Raw genomic sequence first — 16,993 nt, 5'->3', positions numbered from 1 at the left:
TTTCATAAACAACCATTAGTTTGATAGAAAGCATTAAGATTGGACTGTGTTTCATCATCATTCCTCATCATTTATTGTTTATTTCAAGCATTTACAGAATACAGGCAAGTTCAAAAATTCCAAAATTTATGCTCAAAAGGAGTGGGAAGACGAAAAACATATTTAATCCCATCCCCATGTGTTTCAATGGAATAAATCATATGGTCTGATGAGTCCAGTCTGACTCTGTTTCAGAATGATGGACGCATCATGGTGAGAAGAGAGGATGAAGTAATTACCCATCATGCCTTGTGCCAACAATGCAAGCCTGTGGGGGCAGTGTTATGTTCTGGGGTTGATTCAGTGTATCAGGTCTAGGATCAGCAATATTATGTGTTCAAAAAATGATGGAAGTAAATGTGACATCTTGTATGCTTATCAAAATAAAGCCGTGGCAAATGCATGTTGCAAAGTTAAATAAGTACAATGGAAATGTTTTTGGCCCGGCTCTGTATGTGACATGTGCATACATTATATTGTAGAAACAAAGGATAAAATGGTAAACAGACTTAATCTTTTGTACCTACTGATGATACTCAAAGGACTTTACAATGCATCACATTCACAAACGCCCAACCTACTAGGACAGCCTGTTCTACCTCGTGAGCCACAGCCACAGACTGGGACCAATTCATGAAGTCTGATGGAACGTCTAATCTCAATATCAGCTCAGTGCTGAGCCTTTCAGAATAATATAACCTCAAGTTCAGACAGAGCAAAAAATACAATGATATGTGAGTTATTTAACCCATAAAGACCCAGAGCTACTTTTGTGTCAGTTCTCAAATTAATTTTTCTCTCTATTTAACCTTTCTGAAGTGATTTATCTCCATCCATTATTATATTATCCTCTGTATTTTGCATTTTTTAAAGTGTATATCAGGTATTTTCCTGGACTTAATTCACTGATCATGTAGATTTTCATTAAAACTCAGATAAAAGTTGAAGGTTATTATAGCACAAACAGAGAAAACTGAAGAAAAAAATGACTTTTTCAGCAAAGATATTTATAACTGAATGAAACAAGCATCTTCATCCACTGTCACTGATCCAACTCCATGGGTTTTTACAGGTGAATCAAAGTTGTAGAAGATGACGGTGTTTCCACGGTAACTGCGGAGCCTCTGAAAGTCCAAATGGATCATATCTGATGACTATGAAAAGATGATAAAGTGTATTTTACACCAATTATTTACATGTATTGATAAGATTAGTGAATCAACAAGTATTAAAAATTTTAGATCAGTAGATGGTTTCGGTCACTGGTGGTTGTTTGGGTCTTTATAGGTTAATCTTAACATAGCAACAGAAATAATATTAACAACGTTCAAAGGCCACAAAACTCCACCTCCGAACAAAGTGAAAAAGATATTACTGTTTATATTTTTGCAGAGGAAGAAGCAGTGGAATAGAACATAACTCTGTGACTCAAGTACAAAAGTCATTTAAAATCTGAAGGAATTACACTCTAGTCATGTATTTCCATTTCACACTACCACTTCTACTCCGGTATATTTCCATTTTTCGTTTTCTCCACTTGAAAACTTCAAATGTTTGTCAAGAACTGAACAATAAAGTGTTGCTTTGTGAGTTCTGAGAATTCTCTTTCTTAACTTAAATAAACTCTTTTTTTCAATACTCACATTTTTATTGAGGTTTTTCCACATTTTAACAAAAAGATACATATTCAAATTATATATTCCATAGTAGAGTTAGAGAAATAAAACAGATGTGTAAAGTAAAGAAACAAAAACAGAAGAAATAACAGTCATGGTTACTGATATCTATCATCAAAATAAGATACACACATTTGAATCTGTCAAACCTTAAGCATCGTTCACTGTGTCATACTGTGTCCATTTCTGCCACTTGGTCACAAAGAAGCTTTCTCTTATTCTAAGCCGATGGGTTATTTTCCCCATGGTCTAGACTTCTCTTATGATTTCTAGCCACTGAGTTGTAGTGGGTGGTTCAGCCTTGCACCAATTCCTCGTTGTTGTTTTTTTTTTCCCATGTGACCAATAATATTTTGGCTAAACATCTATCTTTTTTCTGAAACAAACACTGTCAGTCAAAACTTTGGACTCACCTGTTTTTTTTTTCTTTATTTTCATGACTATTTACATTGCAGATTCTCACTGAAGGCATCAAAACTATGACTGAACACATATAGAATTATGTAGTTAAAAAAAGTGTGACATAACTCAAAACATGTTTTATATTTTAGATTCTTCAAAATAGCCACCTTTTGCTTTTATCACTGCTTTGCACATACTTGGCATTCTCTGGATGAGCTTCGTGAGGTAGTCACCAGCAATGTTTTCCAAAAGTCTTGAAGGAGTTCCCAGTGATGCTGAGCACTTGTTGGCCATCTGCGGTCCATTCCATTTAAATGAGAAGTTGAGTCCAAATTTTTGACTGGTAGTGTAGTTATTCAAATTTCCAAGATACATAACTTTACATTCCCATATCACATATCTCAAAATGTCTTTCATTAAGTTATGCTCACTCTCCAAGAACGAGTTAAGTTTATGACACTCCCAGAAGATGTGTGTGGAGTTTGCGTCTCTTTCTCCACATACATGTATGTTGGGAACCACTTTGTTTGCTCTTCAGTTCAGGTGTAATGAGGTGACAGGTCAGGTTTTTCCATTCAAATTCCCTCCTTGTTCTTGAATTTGTAGTTATAAATAAACTCTTTTATAACTCCTGTTGGATTTCTTGGAAATGCATTGTCACATTATGATTCTGAGCACAAGAGATGTTGACTTTTTAGAGATAGTTCTCACAAGATGGCAATTCTACAAATGAGGCAATTTTCAAGAAATGGTACATCACTGTGGAGTAAACAACGCTACGGCATAAAGCAGTTAAAATGAGCTCAATCAAAAAAATCTATGGCAGAAAAATAAAACATATACATGAAAGCAGCATGTAATGTGAATCATAAACATCTCGTATGTAGTAAAGCACTGACAGGGACCGTTTTACGAGGCTGATACAAGGTTTTGAATGCAGATTATTTTCACAGTGTAGTAATAGTACTTTAAGTTACGAAAAGCATGTGAATACTTCTTCAGCCAGTGATGCAAAAAAAACAAAAAAAACAGGGGTGAGCAGGTTATCTCGAGGCAGAGGGGAGTAAAAAGCAACCCATTTTGGCTTTCTACAACATTGGATGTATCATTCTGTATACACCACTGAATACCTTTACTCTAAGTGATGCCTTGTGCATCTCAATTACCTACACACAGCCCTGCATCAGACCGTGAGTTGACTTTTATGTTCATGTGAATGTGGGCCGCAGCACCAGTCGATGACAGCTTAATTCCCATGCTGGGCCCCCCTGCTGAGGCCCACCGTTTGTGGAGGCTGACAGACGGAGATCAGACTGAAGAGAGACGAGTGGGAACCCTCCGAGTACGCTCAGGTTTCTGGGCGCTGTGAAAAGATTTGTCCAGGCCATTCAGATCTGATGGAGTTTCCCATGTTCTGCACTGCAGCGTTTTTTTGTTAGTGTTTGGATAATAAGCCCCTCTTATCTTTTTCATCCGTGCACACACAACAGATACATGTAAGCCTCATGTTCTGATTGGATATCAAGAGTTTAGGCCAGAACGACGTGAACATTTCTCTCGTCACAAACTGGGGTAAGAGGGGTTCCAAGCAATTATACCGGATAAGTCAGGAAACAGGTAAACAGGTGTGGAAAAAATGACAGAGGGGGTAGGAAGAGGGGAGCGGGATGAAATGAGCTGGAAAGAGGGGTGACCTCAGTTTAAAACGAGTTGGGTAATAGAGGTTTGGGGCCAACATGAGCAACTGAGTTAACGTAGAGCAGAGGGAGCAGGATAAGAAGGATTACGGGACCTGGGGAAAGAAGGTTGTACTTCTTTGATAGAGGTCAGAGCCAGTCGTAGTCGAGGAAACAGGCAAAGGAAGGGAGCATTGTCTTTGAACATCTAATTTTAAAGATAAGTGCTGTTTTTTGAACACACCTGCCGTACCTGAGGAATGTGGTTATTTGCAATGTTGACCTTCTGAAGATGACAGTGGGCAAACCTCTCTCAGGTGCCGAAATGACACGAGCATGTTTTATCTTCCTGCTGATGAGTAACGCCGCTTCAGTGTCCACACAGTTTAATGGATTCAACTGTGATGCCAACTTCCACAGCAGGTTTCCCGGTGAGAATCCTCCAAGTACCATTTTTCTGTTTTTACATATGGAACATATGATGATATCTCTGCCTGCCAAAGTAACAATTTTCTCAAGTGTACTTCCCACACCTGTATGTTCAGCAAATATTGCTTTTCTATTCTGAGCAATAGAATCACAGCAGCTGTCTTATTTATTACTGAATGTGTGTGTGCGTGTGCGTTGAAGTCAAATATGAGTAAACATTATATTTCCTGCATATCCTACAGAGAATGAGGGTTTGTTTAGCCCTTTCTCTCACTCCTTTCATTTTTCTCTGCTTATTTTCTATTTCTGTATTGCAGAGCATGGTTTTAAAATGTTTAATTTTTAACATACTACATTTTTAAAATCCATAAACCTTATTTTGTTAATTTAACAAATTATGAATAAATAGCTACATTAATAACCAAGGGATTTTGTATTTCTCAACATGGATCACTGAGACCTTGAAACAGCATTTATTTATTTCTGTTGGGTATAAAAAAAAGAGTGAGAGAAAAAAAAGGCAAGACTTTTATTCAAGCATTTTATCTCTCAGTTCTCTCAGGAGATCCATTGTTACTGTATATTTTAGTTTAGATTTTCTGGCAAGTTTTCTGCAAAGAAACAAATATTGAAAGATTTAGAGACTTTTCTGGCTATAGCTGTGCTACAGAAATATTATCCATAAAAATATGGCTCAGAAAAGGCTATTAAACAATGGTTTGCAGTTTGGTTTCTTTTGGCTTCTCATTGCATTTTCTTCATATTTAACTTTTCTCAAGTGATTTCACCATTTATTATAATTTTATCCTCTGTCTTTTGCATTTTTTTCTGTGAAAATTAAGTATTTTCTTATATTTAATTTACTGATCATGTTCATAAAAACTCAGATTAAATTTGACAGTTACTATATCAGAAACTGAAAAAAATGAAGAAAAAGTGACTTTTTCGGTAACAGTCGTGGAAACAAATTTTAGACCATCAAAAGTCATTAAAAACAATGGTTATGCAATCAAGTACTAACTCCTGTGTGCATGATGTGCCTAAAACAGACAGAAAAGAAAACACGGAATGACTAAAAGCACTGTTTTTGGCAGTACAATGACATAGCTTTTGATGTAAGAACTCAAGTGATTTTGGTTATTATCAAGAAAACATGGAAAATGGATAGATATCAGCTCTGAAATTAAACTCTTATGAGCTATTTTTGTTGTTATCATTATATTTGTCCAAACAAATGTACCTTTAGTTGTACCAGGCATTAAAATGAAGAAACAGAAGAAAACAAGGGTGGTGTAATAATTTTTTCCGCGACTGTATTTCATTAACTGAACATAAAACAAGTGTTTCCATCCACTGTCACTCCATGGGTTTTACTGGTGAATCAGTGTTGTAGAAGATGACGGTGTTTCCACACTCATTACGAAGCCTCTGAACGTCCAAATGCGTCATATCTGATGACCATGAAAAGATGACAAACTGTATTTTACACCAATTATTTACATGTATTTATAGATATAGTGGTTCAGAAGTTATTAAACATTTTAGATCAGTAGATTATTTTGGTCACCATTTCCTGTTTGGGTCTTTGTGGGTTAAAGGCAAATATTTAACTCCCATTTTTTGCTCTTTCAAATCCTTGTGTTTATATTGTTTTTATTTTTGCTGATAACCTGAGTTGCTGGGTTTTCAGCAGAAGTCAGGTAAAGTGCTTGTGGGGTAATAAACCAGCAGTGTTCTGGGTTTAATGGACCAGACTTGAAAACCACCAGCTAGTCTTGTTGTCACTCTCTCACACCTTTTCAACCTCTTTCTTCTACCAGGGGAGCGGGATATCAATGTGTACTGCGGGGTTCAGACCATCACGTTGAAGATCAACTTCTGTCCTGTGCTGTACTCCGGCTACACAGACGCAGACTTGGCGTTGAACGGTCGTCACAGTGATGCACAGTGTCGTGGCTTCATCAACAACAACACGTTCCCCACTGCGCTCCTGTTCAGCATCAGCCTCAGCACTCTGGAGGCCTGTGGTAACAGCCTGGTGGTAAAGAACACACAAACACAGATTTGATATAATCGATACACAGCTTCATCATCATGTTTATTGACTCAGGGTAGGGGGGTGGGGGGGCACATGACATGCTGAGATGTTTATCTGTACAGGTCTCCACTGCCTATGGGGCCAATGCTTATGGAAACATGTCTGTGGTGCAAATTGGGAATGTCTCAGGCTACATCGACACCCCTGACCCACCAACAATAATCAGCTACTTACCTGGTTTGCTGTATAAATTCAGCTGCAGCTACCCATTGGAGTATCTTGTCAATAACTCACAGCTTGCATCGTAAGTTCCTGCATTCCAATATTATCTCCAAGAGACCTTGACCTTTCAGAAAATGCACATATTTTACTTCTTTGCGTCTTTGTGAAGATTTGGTTAATTCGTTATAAGATTATGTTCATAATGTAGCTTGAGTTAAAAGCTTGAGTAGGTTCCAGGTCTTATACAGAGGAGCATTTATTGTGTATAAGCAGATTTTAATGACTCGGATGCAATTTCATATATATTGCCTTTCAGTCAGCTGAAAAATTAAACTTTAAGGTTAGAGAACACTGTAAACATGCTGTGGTTTTATCATTTTTCAACACCCACATACTGTAACATAAATAAATAGCAGTAAAACAATGTGAAGCATTTCTTCACAGCTCCTCTGCTGCAGTGTCTATCAAGGACAGCAACGGTACATTTGTGAGCACACTGAGTATGATCTTGTACAATGTGAGTATCGCTTCATAAACTTTGAATGATACTCTTCAGCTATATTTTTATTTTGTGCATCAGAACATAGTTTGTGATGTGTTGGTGAATCTTTTAATCATTTAGAATCAATTAATCTGAGTTAAGGAAGGATTTTACGTCCATTTGTTGTTGTTTTCAGCCTTATTTTTATCTTTTCTGCACAGGATTCAACATACAGCCAACCTCTTTCTATCCCAATGGCCGGTCTCGCTTTGAAAACCAGGGTATTTGCAGCTGTGAAAGCCACAAACTTAGATAAACGGTACTAATAAAATATTTTTTTTTTAACATGCTACCATATGCACATTTTGCTACTCTCATGTAATGGATATCTTTGCTTTCACAGAACTCAGGCAAACTAGAAATAATATTTTCAATTACTCACTGCACTATTTAATTGACACAGCATCTCTCCCACTCTCATTTTTCCAGATTTAGTCCTTTGCTCTGAGGTTCACATTCATTATGCCATTATGTTATTATAGTGAGGGCGCCAGTCCACAGCAGAAAAAGGCAGATCTGTGCTTTCCCATGTGTAGTTAGATTTCTATCCTTCATCCCATCTCATAATGTTGTCTCTTTGCAGGTGGAATATCTTGATGGACTACTGTTACACAACCCCCTCAGGGAATCCTAATGATGAACTCCGCTATGACCTTTTCTTTGGGTAATCTTGCTTTATCCCCCTCAAGATGTGGACTTGATAAGCCACAAAAGAGACCCATTACCTATTCAGACTCTCCTCTGTGAAATTTTCTTCACATCTAGTACTTTAACATACTTTGAAACATCATTTTCACTGTGTGTGTGTACATGCTGTATGTGTGCGATGCTCTTTTTCCACAGCTGCTACAAAGACCCACAGACAACGGTTTTCGAGAATGGGAAGAGTCAGCTGGGACGTTTTTCCTTTGAGGTTTTCCGTTTTGTCAAACACAGACACCAGAAGATGTCCACTGTGTTTCTGCACTGCGTCACCAAGCTGTGCAGAGCGGATGACTGCATCATGCTCATGCCAGTAAGTAGAACAGTTCTTAAAGCCAGCATGTGACCCTCCTCTGTATTTCCTAACCTCAGTGAGGAATAAAAGCCGATGATGTCTTGTCTTGGTAGATCTGTGGGAGACGACGCAGGAGGGATGGAGAGGAGAGCCTAGATTTTCCACCAGCAACTTCTGGGAATGCTATCATCACAGCAGGACCAATCATCACCAGAAGTGGTATGAAGAGAAAAGCATCATAACATGCAAAGCACGGTCATATACAGTTATTGTGTAAAGTGTAAAAATAATTCTTTGAAATATTTTTCAGATGAAACTCCTGTCAACAACTCCCAACTTGGTAAGCTCATATACAAAACATTACAAAATACACTAAATTATGAAACTGACTTTGCCTCATGTTTGGATAGTTAGACAGATAGGAGATACCCATGGAAATAGATGACTCATGGCAGAAACTGAAAGGTTAACCATCTGTTTGGAAAGGAAATCAGTGCAAACTCAGGTCATGTGTAATCCCATGTAAAAAAACATGTGTGTTTTATGTTTCTGCTTTTGTTTACACTTTCTTTCTCAGCGTCTGCTGATGCCCTCCAGGCGGTGAACCCGGTGACCAGTGCTTTAATCTCAGGCGTGGTCATCCTGGGTGGGGTCAGCGTGGGTTTTTTCCTACTATCGCTCCACCTTCTGCAGAAGTCCCGCCTCCCCGCTGTTGTATCCTCAGGTGTTTGGAACCCCAGCTTTAAATAACCTTACATGTGTGTGGAACAATGATCTTTGTGCTGACATTATGTGCAGAATGTTAACACATTGACACCACACATGTGCATTTGTGTACACACATTATGAAATGTTTATACTGTATTATTCACTGTATTTATTGCCTTCATTACCTCATTTTTCTTAGCTATTCACAACTATTGTTTTGTAATTAAACTGTTTACCGTATGACACACTTAACATATGTACTTAATATTTCAGCTTTGACATCAAGTTGTATTATTGGTTTTGTTTGTAAAAAAAAAAAAAAAATCAAAATGTGTGTAAAACAAACACATGTGTCATTGTCAAAAAAGATGTGCGTACTGATTTTTTTTTTATTGTTTTTGTTTCTCTTTTTAATATTATTCAGCTTTATATGAGCATTTTATACATTTTTAACAAACAGTTCAGCATTACTTTGAAATAAAATGTGTATTGCACTGCTGCATGTTTGAGTTTGTAAATATGTTTTGGGATAAAAACCATGTGCCAGACCATTTCTGGTCTAAAAGAATTGTTAAAAGCTGTGCATTCCTAAAATAAATAATTTAATGATTCAAGACTTATTAAGTATGAATTTAACTAAATGTCCTTTAACTTATTTTTTTATAGGTTTGTTGATATGGAGAGCACATATTGTAATTTTTTCAAGTAAGTGATATTGTCAAATGTTATTTGTCAAAATAACGTTGTAAAGAATGGCTCAAATATGTAGATCAGAAAATGATTTAATCAATACAATTCAATATACACAAGTATTTCCTGCAAAATGTGATTGTAACTGAATAAGTTTTCTATAAAATGTGACAAGAGATTAGCTTCTTCTATTGACCAACATATTTTATCACCAAAAGTAATAAATGGTCATGATTATGTAGTAATTTAGATTAATTTTATGTCATTCTCTTATGATTCATCTGAGCACACTTTACTTACTCTACCTTAATTTTGTCATATGTCATCTATGAAAGTTCTCCAAATGTCAAGGTTTTGTGGGTGTCCAATCTCCAAGAAAATGAGCAAAATACCAGAGCTCATTTGACAACTGCCAGTATTAATCTTTGAGTTTTTGCCATATTGATTTTCTTCTTTCAATGACCTATATAAATGTCTGTTGGCAGCAGCTGCATTTCACGTGTGTGACTCTGCGGCTGTTTACGTGACCCGCACAGCTTTGCTGCATTCACTGCTCTTTATCGCTCTAATCCCTTATTTCAACAGCTATTTGGTGGATTCAGGGTCTGCTATGACCACTGATAACTGGAATGAAAGGTACAAATGCTATCACCCTCCTCTCTGTGATAATTGATTAAATTCTCTGTACAAAATGGAAATGAGATTGGGATTTGACTTGAATATTGAATATTGAGCCCAAACCTTTAGTAAACTTCTTTTTCTATAGACCAGAAGAAAATATTGGGATGTGTGTGGATATATTTGGGTAGAAACCACATGAAGTCTTAGCATGTTCAAGTGCACATGCCATGTCATTAATAATAACATGCCCTGTATTTGACAGTATGGTTTCGTGCATTTGACAAACGATTGACGGACACGCCTCTCTTCCATCCTTGACCCTAATTAGAGCTTTCCCTTCCCAGGTGGCTCACCTGACAAGATCAGGTTTCTAGCTGTCCTTCAGTTGTTTTCAAAGTTAAAATCCAACTGAACCCAGAATTTAACTCATTCTTGGTGTATGTGGGAGTTTTTGCACTGACTCATAAACATAGACAATATACAGGAGGTCATTAATTCAGCACTATGTCCACACATTGGAACAAAAAAATACACATGACATTCAAAAAACGTGTCACACAAGCTGTCTACTTATTTACGATAATAACGTGACACTCAATTACTCAATAAAAACTCATCATATAAAAGATCCTTTGTGCTAATTTGTAAAATTAAGGGTCGTCCAGGTCACATTAAACCACTAAACACCTATGAAAACAACAAGCCCTCCTTTCTCTATTGTGTGTAAGGTCACAGTTGAATAGGAACCATACATTCCTTACTTTATTAGGTTTCATATTGGAAGGCAAAGGGGCTGCGTTTCACAACAAGTCACAAAGCCGTATGGACATTGTTTAAGTATGTAACTTTGAAGGTGACTGTGTTGGGTTTCATCTTTTGCCTGCAGGAGAGGGCCACAGTGCCTCAGCCACAAAAAGTGAATTGTTCAGCCAAACTGAAGCAGCCCCACCAAAGCAGCACTGACCCTGTTTCCATCCAATCCCACAGCAGTGATGTGACCATTCAGCGCTCATGTTCACCATATATAAAACAGCCCCATCCTCTCTTGACCTAAACCTGCAAAGAGACAGAGAAGGTAAGGCCACAGCTCATCCCTCAAACACCATCCAAGTCTTAATTGACTGCAGTGGATTATGTATCTGAATTGGGACCTTTTTGATTTAATTACTTCACTGGACCTACAGATGTTTCTTCTGCATTGTTCAGGATTTGCAGGATTTTTTGTAACTGACATCTGTTTGTTTGATCCAGCTTTTTCACAGAGGGCTGAGTGGTGTGATGGCTTTATTCGGCTTCCTCATCCTGACCTCCTTGTGTATTGTGGGCCGAGAGGCCCTCACCATAGATGACTGCAGAGCATACGCCAGAAGACCAGGTAAAATGAGCACCACCTGCACCACACACTTTAGTTTTTTTGCAAAGAGGGTTGCATTCATTTTACTTCATTTTATGAAATATATTTTGATCTTAGTTAAAAATTTAATCATCACAATTTAATTAGTTTATATGTTGAGCAAGGTACAAATTGAATAAATGTTGAAACTGACATGATTTGAATAATTACAAACACATTACATGAACTGTTGTTGTGGAGTTTATGTGGAACTGTATTTTTAAAGTAAAACAAATACACATGTGTTTTCATGTAATAAAAAAATTCTCAGTCTAAATAATAATATTGAAATAATTAATGACTTCATTATTTGTCAAAGTGATCTAACCCATTTTATCCTATTTATCCTGTCTTTGTCTCCCATAGAATACACTGATATTGCAGTGGTGTGTGGGACGTCTGCCATTGAGCTGCGTATTCAGGTCTGTCCTGTTGTTTACACTGGATACAATGAAAGCTTACTGATCCTGAACCGTGTCCGGGACAATGACGACTGTCAGGGGACGCTGGACACCTCAGTGGCACCGCCTGTGGTGAGATTCCGTTTCCCAATCAGAGAAGGAAACGCCTGTGGGAGTACCTTCATGGTGAGTAGCACATGGTACAAAACAGACAGTTAAAACACATTTAGAAAACTGAAAGGCAACCTATGCTCCAAGAGAGGATGAAAAAGAGTGTGCTTACTGGATAGAAAACAGATAAATTCAGACAGACATGAAGAGAACCAGTCTGCCTCTGCTTGAACAGACACATGCAATCACACCAGCCTCAGTTCTGAGAAAGTTAAAAGAGTTGTTGCACTTTCACTCTGTGGTTTCATCACTGCTCCTTTCTGTGTGAGACACTAGCTAACATTTATGTTTTACTATTTCTTAATTAATCATGTTTCCACTCAATGATTCTTCAGACCACAAGTGCGCCAGGGACGGGAATATTCGCCGACTTCTCCAATATCCAGACCGTCAATGTTAGTGGAGTGGTTCGATCATTTGACCCAACTATTGGGAAAATCACCTACAATGCAGAACTCAAGTATTACTATTCCTGTGCATACCCACTGGAGTATCTCATCAACAACACCCAAGTGGATGTGTAAGTGTGTCATGATTTTTACTATGCTAACACAAATTCTTGACCTGGATGAGACAAAGGTTCATTTGAGTAATGTTTCATTTATGTGTCACATATGATCCTATTTCTTTCTTTCTCACAGGTCATCCTCCTCTATTGCTTTGAAGGACAACAATGGGAGCTTCATCAGTACCCTCAGTATAAAACTGTACAAGGTGCCACCTTACACCTCTTTGACATACATACATACAGTACATACATAACCCAATTTCCGCTAGGATGACAGAAAGTGGAACTCTACAAGACTGATGTTATATAAGAACATCTACAATATTTGATCTTAATTCTTATCCTGTCTTACTTTGCTAGGATGAAAATTTCACTGAACCGCTGATCATGCCACCCCTGGGAATCGAACTGAGAACGATAGTCTATGTGCAAGTGCTTGCCTCCAATCTGACAAGGCAGTAAGAACCTTTGCCAATTCATCATAGCAACATATCTGTTTTTTTCCAGTTTGACAACCACACTTTGACATTATTAACATGCACACAATGCATGAAAAGCTGAGTGTATGGCCAAATCATAAAGACCAATTCCATCTATGTTAGACTCCAACCACATGTATCTTGATAGACTGTAAATTTGAGGATTCCACCTGTGACCTGGAGTCTCTGACTCGGTGCTGGGGACCTCACTCTCTCTTCACAGGTACTTTGTTCATCTGGATCGATGCTATGCCTCAGTGTCCCCGCAGCCCTCCAACTCCACCTTCTTTAATCTGTTTGTCTCGTAAGTAAAAAGAAAAAAAGACACCTCAAACAGAGCAGGGAAAAAGTCTTTTGTAAAGTAACCCACTTGTGACTTTCTTCTAGTCTATCGAAGTTTAATGATACCTGCAGCCTGGTTTTAAATGTAAAACTTTAAATATGTCTGCAGGTTTTCCTCATCCCAGCTATGCCTAAATTCAAAGGGAGCCCTAGACTAGGGTTAGCCTCCCTGCTTTTCTATCATTAATACACTGCATGTATGAATCCGTGTGACGTGCAAATGGGGCACTTGTGAGGTTCGCCTTTTATTGAAAGGTGCTCCATAGATCCGATGACCACCATGTTGGAGAATGGGGATAGCCAAAAGGCTCGTTTCAGCTTCCGGGCATTCCGCTTCATTGAGCAGCAGAATCAGACCATCTCCACCTACTATCTGCACTGCATCACCAGGCTCTGTGAGCAAAGCACCTGCAGCTCCTTCAAGGTAAGACTGCACCACATGCATTTCAAACAGACATCTCCCATTCCGGTCCGATCCTCAGCTCATGTCTTTCCATCTCGTTCTATCCTCAGCAATGCAACAACAGGAGGAAGAGGAATGCTGAAACCCTGATTGTCCCGGACAGACTCACTGCGGAGTCTGTGCTCACAGTACCTATAGTAACCCAAGCAGAGAACAGTATGTCCTTCATGTGTCTTTTCTTCCAATTGTAGTTCATGTGTCAGAAGAAAGATCTGCACACAGTTCAGAGTAGATTTATATAGCACCAAAGATGTCTTATGAAATCTGTTCAAGGAAGCATGACAGAGAAGAGCATACACAATAAAATAGGAGCAAACATTACTTGAAATAATAATGTATTTATTTACAGGATTATGTCATGCTTACTCATCAAATCAGAAAAGAGCTGAAATATGGGAACATATCCTTCATTTTAAAAGATATATTCATGTAATAATGTAATACATGAATCAGCACATCATAGACAATATCATATGAATCGACAAAAAAAAAGGAAATGTGTGCAGATTTTTCATTAGTGTGAAAAACAACTTGATGTATTTTTGGCATTTTGTCAGAAAATAATATTCTCTCTCTCCTTCTCTCTCTCTCTCTCTCTCTCTCATACAGTAGTTGAATCCAAAGAGGAGGGTAAGTATGTCTTTATTAATTCCATTGACGTGAGAACAGGCATTCAATCAAGTTTTTACTCATTAGATTCTTCAAAATGAAAATGCATATATCTGCAGCAAGTTATCATTGTGTTGTCTTTTGGAATAATACATCCAATTTTGGTGTCACTCTCCTTTGTGCACAGCGCTGTCTGGTGCCCAGTCTGATGGCAAGGGCGCGTCTGTTGGCCTGGGAATTGCTGTGGCTGTCCTCATTGTCATAGGGGTGACAGCCAGTTTGGTGGCTGCATCTTTTTATCGAAAACTGAAGCGGCTAAGCTAGCATCAGACTATAATGTTGATGAGTAGGGGTCAGCACAGGTTAAATGACATGATGTGTTTGAAAGGGTGACATTCACATTCACTGGTGGAGGTACATAATGTATGCAGAGCTCTGCTATACTAGATCAAACTATTGATCAAAATCCTTAATGTTTCCAATACTTCAAAGTCTATTACAAGTTATTAAAGGTAAAGTGAAGGTAATCTACCTATTATGCTGCAAAGAAAGTAACATAGAAAGCAAGCAAAAAGAAAGTTTTATATATTTACAGCTGGGAAATGAGCAAAAATATGTGTCAATAAATTTTAATTACTGTATTTTTGTCTCATATGTCAGTGTGTAAATGCCCTTTGATTAAAGCACTCAGACTCCCTGTTTATAAAACATACACTCAATAAAGAAAATCTGCATCTGTGTAATAATCATGAACAAGAACAGCACAGACTGTGGACTGCACATCCTGTAATAGTCTTTATAAATGTACATGCATACATTATTTTGTGTAAACTCGAGAAGACTCAGTTGGATTATGCTGCTGTAATTATATATGTTGCATGTTATATGTAGAAAAGCATGTGTAATTAATTAAATAATAGCTACAAACTGGTTTATCATTACTTTGCATTCTGTCGGTCACACAGACTACAGGGATGAGCAACCAAAAGTCTCATAAAATGCAAAGATACCACAAGGATGAGCGGGTATATTTAGTTATTTATGAGCAGAAATTGCTTGATTGAATGATGTATTCAAGACTGCATCACATCAGGGGAATTTACATAGTTTTAAATGCTGTAATAATGTAATGCTGTGGCAACTGTTCTGAGAAAGTTTGTATATTTCCAGAAAGTGGATGATTACTGCTGTGTATATTTGTGCCAATTTTTTCATGTCATGCATGCATAATGACTATTAAAGCTTGCAAGATATGAAACAAGAGGGTATGTTTTCTAACAGCAGTCACTCACCTGCAGTCTACAATATACATTACATTCTGTGAACAATTGTTAGACCTTGACCACATGAAACAGTTTTTGAAATACAAGAGGGGTCTGGTTATCCTCAGTTCAGTTTATAATTTTAGGGGAAATGAAAAGGATTAATTTATCACACTCGGTATAACTGGCACACACTGTTGTTTTAGAGCTGGAGAAATGTAAATTGCACAAAAAGTGGAGCTGTTTAATATGAATATCAGTATTTCACATTCATACTTCAGGAGCTTCCTCCAGTTTGAGGTTTGATGTGCTTTGTTTTGGAGGCACATAAAAGAAAGTTGGCGTTGAGGTTTGATGAGTGATGCTTTTCTAATGATCCTCCACTAGAGGGTGTCTAATCACCATTTTTAATGGCAATTTCCAGTGAGGTTTACTCTGTCCTCACTGCTATTATTTTATACATTTTGTAACAACAGAACTTCATACATAAAACATGCTTCCTGGGAATAAATACATATTTTACAGCACAGTGTCAAACAATCTAGATTAGATATGTGTTATTCCTCCTCCTGAATGAACAACACAGTCTTCAGAAGGTATGTATCCAGCTCATTGATGGGATGACACCTTCAGACTTCATCTATAATACGTGGTCATCTGAAGGTAAGATCAATAGAGTGACCCAGCAGGTTGTCCTGTACACCGTAAAATGAACAAGCAAGCAATCAGCTGGTTTGACAAATGATCTAATTACCAGTTCCTGTATTGTTAAGTAGGCCACGACAAACTCCATGACGAGACGACCCAGTTTGAAACAGGAGGGGATAAATCAGCTGAGCTGCAAGGTAGTGCTCCATTAGTAACTGTATGTTGGGTATAAATCTGCCTTTTATGAGTTCTCTGTAATTTAATTAAACCAACAGGGATAAACGCATGCTCTGTCGGTCTCTAATGGTGTGGACATTAACCTTTGCATCCAGCTGCTTTACCCTCTAAAATGTTAATAGCCCTGGGAGAACTGGAGCGAAGAGCAGATTTGTATTGCTCTATTGCTGCTGATGTTGCTCCTCTGACAGTATATGTTTTATTGTATCTTATCATATTTAAAGTCCACTCAAATTGTGATACATCTATTCAGGCATCATTTGTATCACTATACCATTAAAATGACATTTTTTAAATTGATAATTGAAAAGAGATATGAAATCTCTGTGTGAACGACATCATCATCTGAATTTCCTTTTTAAATGATTATTATTGGCCCAAATGTTTTGGCCGTTTTTATCCTCAGTGGAAAGAATAATTGCCTGTCATTTTCATTCTAAT

The 16,993-nt window shown here is 37.7% G+C and overlaps 2 protein-coding genes across 2 annotated transcripts; both read left to right on the top strand.

Moving 5' to 3' along the window:
* Nucleotides 1-4,100: 4,100 nt before the first annotated feature.
* On the top strand, nucleotides 4,101-8,770 carry zpld1b (zona pellucida-like domain containing 1b). Its single transcript, XM_030152759.1, has 10 exons — nucleotides 4,101-4,224; nucleotides 6,043-6,263; nucleotides 6,383-6,564; nucleotides 6,927-6,999; nucleotides 7,185-7,282; nucleotides 7,607-7,687; nucleotides 7,867-8,038; nucleotides 8,134-8,239; nucleotides 8,331-8,360; nucleotides 8,598-8,770. Exons 1-10 carry the CDS (start codon nucleotides 4,119-4,121, stop codon nucleotides 8,768-8,770), a joined length of 1,242 nt encoding a protein of 413 aa, XP_030008619.1. The 5' UTR covers nucleotides 4,101-4,118.
* Nucleotides 8,771-11,297: 2,527 nt separating this feature from the next.
* On the top strand, nucleotides 11,298-15,910 carry LOC115431731 (zona pellucida-like domain-containing protein 1). Its single transcript, XM_030152361.1, has 10 exons — nucleotides 11,298-11,414; nucleotides 11,799-12,019; nucleotides 12,340-12,524; nucleotides 12,646-12,718; nucleotides 12,873-12,970; nucleotides 13,215-13,295; nucleotides 13,589-13,757; nucleotides 13,847-13,952; nucleotides 14,406-14,426; nucleotides 14,593-15,910. The coding sequence occupies exons 1-10, from the start codon at nucleotides 11,318-11,320 to the stop codon at nucleotides 14,727-14,729; spliced, it is 1,188 nt and encodes a 395-aa protein (XP_030008221.1). The 5' UTR covers nucleotides 11,298-11,317; the 3' UTR covers nucleotides 14,730-15,910.
* Nucleotides 15,911-16,993: the final 1,083 nt, after the last annotated feature.

This window comes from Sphaeramia orbicularis, chromosome 13 (assembly GCF_902148855.1).
Source record: "Sphaeramia orbicularis chromosome 13, fSphaOr1.1, whole genome shotgun sequence".
In the NCBI taxonomy this organism is placed as follows: domain Eukaryota; kingdom Metazoa; phylum Chordata; class Actinopteri; order Kurtiformes; family Apogonidae; genus Sphaeramia; species Sphaeramia orbicularis.
This window is presented reverse-complemented; position numbering and strand designations above follow the sequence as displayed.

Coding starts and splice junctions, on each gene's coding strand:
- LOC115431731 (XM_030152361.1), top strand. CDS start 11,318: ATGGCTTTATTCGGCTTCCTCATCCTGACCTCCTTGTGTATTGTGGGC. Junction 12,020..12,339: donor CCTGTGGGAGTACCTTCATG/GTGAGTAGCACA, acceptor ATGATTCTTCAG/ACCACAAGTGCGCCAGGGAC. Junction 12,971..13,214: donor GCCTCCAATCTGACAAGGCA/GTAAGAACCTTT, acceptor CTCTCTTCACAG/GTACTTTGTTCATCTGGATC.
- zpld1b (XM_030152759.1), top strand. CDS start 4,119: ATGACACGAGCATGTTTTATCTTCCTGCTGATGAGTAACGCCGCTTCA. Junction 8,039..8,133: donor ACTGCATCATGCTCATGCCA/GTAAGTAGAACA, acceptor TTGTCTTGGTAG/ATCTGTGGGAGACGACGCAG. Junction 8,240..8,330: donor ACCAATCATCACCAGAAGTG/GTATGAAGAGAA, acceptor AATATTTTTCAG/ATGAAACTCCTGTCAACAAC.